This window comes from Anneissia japonica, unplaced genomic scaffold (assembly GCF_011630105.1).
Source record: "Anneissia japonica isolate Jap-2015-1 unplaced genomic scaffold, ASM1163010v1 scaffold724_len3256291_cov202, whole genome shotgun sequence".
Taxonomy (NCBI): domain Eukaryota; kingdom Metazoa; phylum Echinodermata; class Crinoidea; order Comatulida; family Comatulidae; genus Anneissia; species Anneissia japonica.
In genome coordinates, this window is record NW_022744966.1 from 1,579,734 (window position 1) to 1,588,718 (window position 8,985).

An 8,985-nucleotide genomic window follows, 5' to 3' on the forward strand; every position below is an offset into this window, starting at 1 on the left:
TATATGTATGTTAACATTATTTCTCAAGATATAGCAAATTTATTATGATTATTTTGGGAGCGGCAGCTCTCTTCTTCAGCATAATTCCTATGAACAATGTTGATGATGACAAGGATGGTGATGAGGATACCTGCAGGTAAGATTCATCAAAATCTGAACAACATTTAGTTGATTACTTAAAATCTGATCATATGATGGTAGATGAGGATACCTGCAGGTAAGGTTCATCAAAATCTGAACAACATTTAGCTGATTACTTAAAATCTGATCATATGATGGTAGATGTAGATTATACATACATTGAGAAAACATCCGTTTTAAATGCATCTGAAAAAATACTAGGAAAATAAAAATATATATAAGGATGACTCAGTGAACTTGGTTTATTAACATAAAGCAGGTACCTTTCCATTTTATTATATATTTATTTATTCTATTCTATTTTTAGGCTCAGGGCCAAGGATATGCCAATAGCGAACCTAATGACTTTACGAGTGGCAATCCTTTCACAAGACACACATGTAAACATGATGCTCTACAACCTCTAAGTCTCTTTATCAGGCTTAGGGAGTGCAGTTGTTTTGGTCGTGAGAAAAAAATCCTGTTTACAGGATTTGAACCCAGGACCCTGCGATTGGAAGGCAAGCATCTTAATGTTAATACAACAGAAGTTGAAAAGTACTAAATTCTAAATACCCAGAACACAGAAGATGGCGAGATATGAACATAAAAATTCAGAAGATATCAAAATCCAAAATGAAGAAACTTAAAAATGAGAATGTTTAGCACAACATACGAATCAGTCACCCAAACTACTGTACAGTGAGATCTGAACCACCTAAAACAACAAGTTCTGTGAAAAGGTTTGATACAAGCTAAAAAGCACCCTTATTTTAAACATGACAGATCGATGCAGATTATGAATCACTACCATGTTTGATAAATACCATCAAGATACAGAAATGTTGGCCACTGCCAAAGCAAAGATAAGATTGCCCACAACTTACTGGTTTGAACTCCATTTTGATGTAAGAATCCATCATTGATCAGTACCACAAACAATAGTACCATATACTGGCATCAGCAACATGAAGGATCTAAAGTGACGATCATGGAGAAGAGGAAGCACAGGAAGGAAGTCATTCGTGCAACAAATTGTCCTGGCAATATATAGCAGGCATTGCCCCGGTTTCACATTTATTACCAGCAATATATTTCTTTCTTTAATATGTACGTACAAGCTCCAGGAACCCTTTTGCTGAACGTGCATTTTTTACAGCTCTTTAATGTACCAGGGATCAGATAACTGAAATACGCTCCTCTTTCATTTCTTCTTTTTTTCTGTATTTTACATGTAGTTGAATTTAGTCTATAATTAAGAACAACAAATAGTTTCTTTTCTTTTATGATCTGAATTCTATATTACTTGAATCTATGGGTCATTGCAGGCTTTCATTTTTTATTACCTGATTATATAATGCCAGCATCTAGCATGACTTCAGCATGAATTACTAATGTGGGATATAGTCAGGGGCTACTAATATTACAACTAGGGTCTTGGTTACAGCTACTAGTGTATAGTTCAGGTACATTCCATGTGCTACTATTACACAACTCTAAATTGGGCTGCACAACTTGGATCCACATTGTTCCCATATTTATAAAGCCAGGGCTCACAAGCTGCTACTGCCTAAGGCAAGGCTGCTTAGTACTAAATTGTTCATACCTCCACGATTGGGGCAGGTAAAATTACAGGACTCAAATTATTTTATTTCAACTACGGTACATCCAAAGTGACAGCAAAATCACCAAACACAGGTTGCCACTAACAACGATCAACATCACAACATTTATAGGATAAACTTTATTTACAACTGTTGTTCTTTACTTCCTTAAGTTAAGTTATGTCTCGATGAATGGGTGCAAACCAAATTTAATGTTCTAAATGTATTTGATTTGCATAAATTACAAAACTATGTTTTTATGTATCGCTTTAGAAATGAAACATTACCCCCACATATTTATAATCTATTTCCAAAACAACAGTCTGACATACATGATCATAATACTAGATTTGCTAAAAGTAACATTTTATTTGAAAAATATTATACATCCTCCTCTAAAAAAAAATCCATATTTTACACTAGTCCAAAATCAGGGAATTCCTTAAAAACTTCCTTTAAATCCTTACCTAATCTCAACTCTTTCAAATACAATCTTAAAAAGTCTCTAGTCTCGGAGTATGGCGGGTAAGTCTCCTGGTCTGTCTGTCAGTCATTCTTATACTTAACGGACTACCACCTTATGTATGCGTTTGTTTGTGCGTGTGTTTGTGTATATATATGTGTGTGTGTATGTGTGTGTATGTATGTGTATATATGCATACATATATGTGTGTATATGTTGTGTATACATATATATAATGATAATTTGACCTTTTTTGTTTTTTGTAATGAATTGTATTTATAATGTTTCTTAGCTTTTGTATTTTGCTGTTTTGTGTTTGAAAATAATTTTTTGTGAATAAGTTTTGTGATGCAAACCATTTCAGCTTCGGCTGCTGTTTTGTAATTGTTTTTTATATGTTTATACCTGAATAAATAAAAAAATATTTTGCTTTTATATTTTTGGATTTCTATTTTTTTTTTCTTTTCTATAAGCCATGGCTTAAAGTTTTATTCTAAACTTATTTTGGCCTCCTTTCACACACTTACTCTGTAATGTATTATTATTCTTAGTTGGTGTTACTATTAAGCTTTTGTTATGTATGTTCATGTGTGTGGAAAAATAAATTTAAAAACAAACACAGTTGATAGGTACTACGTATTAAAAGAGCCTACAAAGCTTAACAAAATCAATGGTGCTAGACCAGTGGATCAATTGTTTTTTGTATGACAGTCTTCACCTGAATAAATGATAAGTTTACATAATTCATTTATAATTCATTATTTTAATAAATTTAAAAACTTTTTATTTATTCATTTATTTACTTAGTTTTGCAAATGGTATATTTTTTAAGTTTATATATATATTCAATTATTAAAAATTCAACTAACTAGCGATTTGACTAACTGTAGTGTGCCATCACTCTTCCCAGTAACCTGATTCATTTCCTATCGGGCATGAAGATGTTTTATCTAATACTTGCCAGAGCATTAAAATGAAACATGCATGTTCTTAATTAGCATTGAGGCTAATTAGCAGTAAGTCTGTATGTCCCTTAACACTAAAAATTAACTAAATTAAACCTATATGGTACATAAGCAAAAAGCTACCTACTCTATTTAAAAATGTTATTAATTTTTTTTTAGTAAATAATTAGTAGATAATGTTTGTATAATTTCAATCATATATTATACTTTGAATATCAACAAACAACCCAAGTGTGATATTTGGCTTTTTTAGCAAATCAAAAAATAAAAATAAAAAGCCTCCCTTCCTCTTCACTTTTCCAGCCTATAAGGTAATTAACTAATAATTTTTTTTATTGGACCTTATTTATAGCCTAACTTGAATATGCATTCAGAAAACAAACACATTTTTCACAAAACCATGTACAGATACAGTATAGTCTCTTCATCATTACAATACGCAGACAGCAAGTGAGATACTGATGTGCTGCATAAACAAATTATTTCTTCCAAATGATCTGAGCTAGGTTGGATAAACAGCATGAAAGCAGTGATTGTAAAATACATAATTTGTGAACAGAAAGTAGCCTCACATTAGCCTAGCAAGTCTTTCACTACTTTACTTACCTTGCAAGCCCTCTCCAATACTCTTATAGAATCTGAACCTTATTCTGAAATTTGTTGAACTTGAAATTATGATTTCAACTACTGCTGGTTTAATGAAACGTTGCTACTGTGTTCTCCTTGGCACATGTGTTGTTTGCTGCAATACCTTCATCGTTTGTTTTCACTTGCCACACAACACAAGGCTGCCAGGACAGCAAACTGATCTGATTGGTCGATGCAAAGCCCATGTTAACTACTGTCATCTTGGATTTGTTGCTATCCATAAAGATTATTATCAACCAGGTGATATACTGTTACCAAGGGGCTTCCTCTTACCAAGAGACTCACTGTTTTTACCACTTTTTAAAAATCTGATTTTTTTTGAAAACAACATTAACATTGAATTTTATTGGGGATCTTTTTTTGCTTCTTTTTTTTTTTTTGAATGGGGAAAAATACATGTGAAACATCTCAGAACAACTTAAAATGACCCATAATAACCTAATTACCTAGTTTTTCAAAGTATAAGGTTTTATCCCCTAGCCCCACCACGGCTTCACCCCAAATCCAGGTACTGCCCTTGGGAAAGTGTAGGAATAGCTTTATTCTTCAATTCTACAGTAAATAACTTTTCTTACATTTGCAATTGAGTATGATGTATAATACATCTAACTATCCATTTTACTTGTGCATAATGACTGCTACTTGTGCTGCATTGTTATATTAACTACCAATGCAGTATGCAGTATGTACAATATTGAAAAAAAATACTTAGTTGAGCTGAATCCTGTATAACAATATTAATTGTTAAAGATCCTATCAATACTATTCAACATCTCACAACAAGCTTATCCCTCAAGCACAATTCTCATCAGTTTTCTATAATTTGATAATACAATTATGATAATCATTGCCAATCCCCATCCAATCTCATTAATAACCTCAGTATTTCAATTTCCTAATAATAATTTGATAATACAATTATGATAATATGAATTCCTATTTTCAAGAAGCACAAAAGGGCTTGAATTGGTTTGCTATTTGAAATTAATGTGATGTAAAATAGTACATGACATGTAAATTACATCTAGTAAACAATTAATGTGATGTATAGTACATGATATGTAAATTACATCTAGTAAACAATTAATGTGATGTATAATACATGACATGTAAATTACAACTAGTAAACAATTAATGTGATGTATAATACATGATATGTAAATTACATCTAGTAAACAATTAATGTGATGTATAGTACATGATATGTAAATTACAACTAGTAAACAATTAATGTGATGTATAGTACATGATATGTAAATTACATCTAGTAAACAATTAATGTGGTGTATAGTACATGATATGTAAATTACATCTAGTAAACATTAATGTGATGTAAGTACATGACAAGTAAATTACATTTTAGTAAACATTCGCAGAGTGCAGCCATTGTGGTTGACATACTCTTGCCTTTCAGTCTCAAGTTCAAATCCTAAGCTAATCATATTTCACTAACCCCCGTCTCCTACTCAGGGGCGGATCCAGAATTTTTCAAATGGGGGCACAACATACTCAGAATAGATAAGTGAGTTATACAGTATGCATTGAAATTAAAGGAGAACACAAAAGGGCTGTAAAATCATCCTCAGGCCAAAATGAGTTTTGTTACGAAGGCATAGAGCATACCATTTACTTCAGGGTATGTTCACACACACAGCGTAAGACTGGTGTAGCTTAGGCCGGCATAAGATAATCCATGGATCAAAATTCTAAAAGTGTTCACATAAAGGGTGTTCGCTAAACTATTAGTAATATAGGCCTATGGGGGAATAGTTTTCAGTTTTAAATAATGTACCGTTTCTTAACTGTAGTAAAATATTTACAGTGCATCATTAAAACTTTTATATCTGTGAATTGTTGGAAGTGAACTTACATGATTACTGTATTTTAAATGAACTAGCATTGTGGAACAATTGTTGGTGTTGCAGGTTTTAATAGACAGTTTAATAGGTTAAAACATTTTACAAAACACAATCAACAAATCATATACATTATAACTAAGTAAAGTGCAATAGAAAAAGAACCCCTTTACCATTTCATTCATAGAGAGCACAGCAAAGGGATCAAAGTAACTATTGCCATCGTGATTGGTCAATCTCTTGGAAGACGGTCAAATCATTAAAATATCACTGGCGTTAGCTCCGTGGCGTTAACTAATCTGGGGTCTGCAGGTAGGCTTAATAACGCCACAGAGGTGGCATTATGAATGGTGCCACTGCCACTGCCGCAAAGCACCGCACTACCACCGCCACACACAAAGGCTTACGCTAGCCTTATGCCGTGTGTGAACATACCATTAAATTGACAGTTAAATGAACTCAATCGGGTGTCTGGAAGCAAAGTTATGACCGTTTGAATACTTATCATCTTATCAACTTTCTTAAATCAAGTTTTGAGAAAAATGCCTTTATTTTCGGCCGGTGTCTATTCATTTTTATTACTAACTCTCATCTGAAAATGTTTAAATTTTACCTTTTACAGTTGGAATTTTAAACTCAAACTTCAGGAATAGTAAGATTAATAGTTATAATTTATTTGTTACAAAAACCCTAATTCACACAAAATTTATGTTCTACCGCCTATTCTGGTAATTGAGGCTTGTTTCTCAATACAGTTTACAGCCCTTTTATGATCTTGGGTCACAAATTTAGTGGCGAAACCTTGTGCCTCATTAAAATATTTTGAGGATGTCACACTATAGCAAAAAAGCTAGTCGTCAATGGTGTGACGACAGCATACTGTAGTATTGAAGTCTTGTGTATAACAAAATACATCTCACACTGCCATACTCATTTATCATTCATATGCCAAATATGTTTGCTATAAAAAGTTTATAATCCTTTTTAGCAATAATTTAAATATGTTGACAGTCTTGTGACCAGATGAAATCCTCATGTAGAATTAAACTTCATATCAAAATTTATCAATTCAGATTAATGAATAGACTCCTATTCCTATTTGTGTCAGGGCATCAAGGTTTGTTTGCAGAAAAGGATGAAAAGGAAAAGTTAGTACCGAATTTAACATAAAATTATTTTATCTGGTACCAATCTAAGCTCTTCTTTCCTTAGATGTTAGATGTGCGATGTATAGTACATGATATGTAAATTACATCTAGTAAACAATTAATGTGATGTATAGTACATGATATGTAAATTACATCTAGTAAACAATTAATGTGATGTATAGTACATGATATGTAAATTACATCTAGTAAACAATTAATGTGATGTATAGTACATGATATGTAAATTACATCTAGTAAACAATTAATGTGATGTATAGTACATGATATGTAAATTACATCTAGTAAACAATTAATGTGATGTATAGTACATGATATGTAAATTACATCTAGTAAACAATTAATGTGATGTATAGTACATGATATGTAAATTACATCTAGTAAACAATTAATGTGATGTATAGTACATGATGTGTAAATTACATTTTAGTAAACATTTGCAGAGTGCAGCCATTGTGGTTGACATACTCTTGCCTTTCAGTCTCAAGTTCAAATCCTAAGCTTCATATTTCACTAACCACCGTCTCCTACTCAGGGGCGGATCCAGAATTTTTCAAATGGGGGCACAACATACTCAGAATAGATAAGTGAGTTATACAGTATGCATTGAAATTAAAGGAGAACACAAAAAGGCTGTAAAATCATCCTCAGGCCAAAATGAGTTTTGTTACGAAGGCATAGAGCATACCATTTACTTCAGGGTATGTTCACACACACAGCGTAAGACTGGTGTAGCTTAGGCCGGTATAAGATAATCCATGGATTAAAATTCTAAAAGTGTTCACATAAAGGGTGTTCGCTAAACTATTAGTAATATAGGCCTATGGGGGAATAGTTTTCAGTTTTTAATAATGTACCGTTTCTTAACTGTAGTAAAATATTTACAGAGCATCATTAAAAATTTTATATCTGTAAATTGTTGGAAGTGAACTTACATGATTACTGTATTTTAAATGAACTAGCATTGTGGAACAATTGTTGGTGTTGCAGGTTTTAATAGACAGTCTAAAGAGGTTAAAACATCTTACAAAACACAATCAACAAATCATATACATTATAACTAAGTAAAGTGCAATAGAAAAAGAACCACTTTACCATTTCATTAATAGAGAGCACAGCAAAGGGATCAAAGTAACTATTGCCATCGTGATTGGTCAATCTCTTGGAAGACGGTCAAATCATTAAAATATCACTGGCGTTAGCTCCGTGGCGTTAACTAATCTTGGATCTGCAGGTGGAGGTGGCATTATGAATGGCGCCACCGCCACTGCCTAGTTCACACACAAAGGCTTACGCTAGCCTTATGCCTTGTGTGAAATACCATTAAATTGACAGTTAAATGAACTCGATCGGGTGTCTGGAAGCAAAGTTACGACCGTTTGAATACTTATCATCTTATCAACTTTCTTAAATCAAGTTTTGAGAAAAATGCCTTTATTTTCGGCCAGTGTCTATTCATTTTTATTACTAACTCTCATCTGAAAATGTTTAAATTTTACCTTTTACAGTTGGAATTTTAAACTCAAACTTCAGGAATAGTAAGATTAATAGTTATAATTTATTTGTTACAAAAACCCTAATTCACACAAAATTTATGTTCTACCGCCTATTCTGGTAATTGAGGCTTGTTTCTCAACACAGTTTACAGCCCTTTTATGATCTTGGGTCACAAATTTAGTGGCGAAACCTTGTGCCTCATTAAAATATTTTGAGGATGTCACACTATAGCAAAAAAGCTAGTCGTCAATGGTGTGACGACAGCATACTGTAGTATTGAAGTCTTGTGTATAACAAAATACATCTCACACTGCCATACTCATTTATCATTCATATGCCAAATATGTTTGCTATAAAAAGTTTATAATCCTTTTTAGCAATAATTTAAATATGTTGACAGTCTTGTGACCAGATGAAATCCTCATGTAGAATGAAACTTCATATCAAAATTTATCAATTCAGATTAATGAATAGACTCCTATTCCTATTTGTGTCAGGGCATCAAGGTTTGTTTGCAGAAAAGGATGAAAAGGAAAAGTTAGTACCGAATTTAACATAAAATTATTTTATCTGGTACCAATCTAAGCTCTTCTTTCCTTAGATGTTAGATGTGCTTGCAAAGAGAGCCACATTTCACACTGAAGGGTGTGTACGACATCAGTAATG

At 32.5% G+C, this 8,985-nt stretch overlaps 1 protein-coding gene across 3 annotated transcripts in view; it reads right to left on the reverse strand.

Moving 5' to 3' along the window:
* LOC117119806 (death-associated protein kinase 1-like) overlaps positions 1–8,985 on the reverse strand; it is a 42,525-nt gene that overhangs the window by 31,566 nt on the left and 1,974 nt on the right. Inside the window, exon 1 of one of the 3 annotated variants that reach the window (XM_033264724.1) lies at positions 3,759–3,908. The exons of 1 other annotated variant lie outside the window; for it this stretch is intronic. Coding sequence is in view for 1 of the 2 variants with exons in the window: in XM_033264723.1 (XP_033120614.1) it covers positions 1,008–1,043 (36 nt within the window). In the remaining variant the exon portion in view is untranslated. Of the gene's footprint in view, positions 1–1,007; positions 1,460–3,758; positions 3,909–8,985 lie in introns of those variants that run through there. One more of the 3 variants, XM_033264723.1, reaches the window with a different exon arrangement.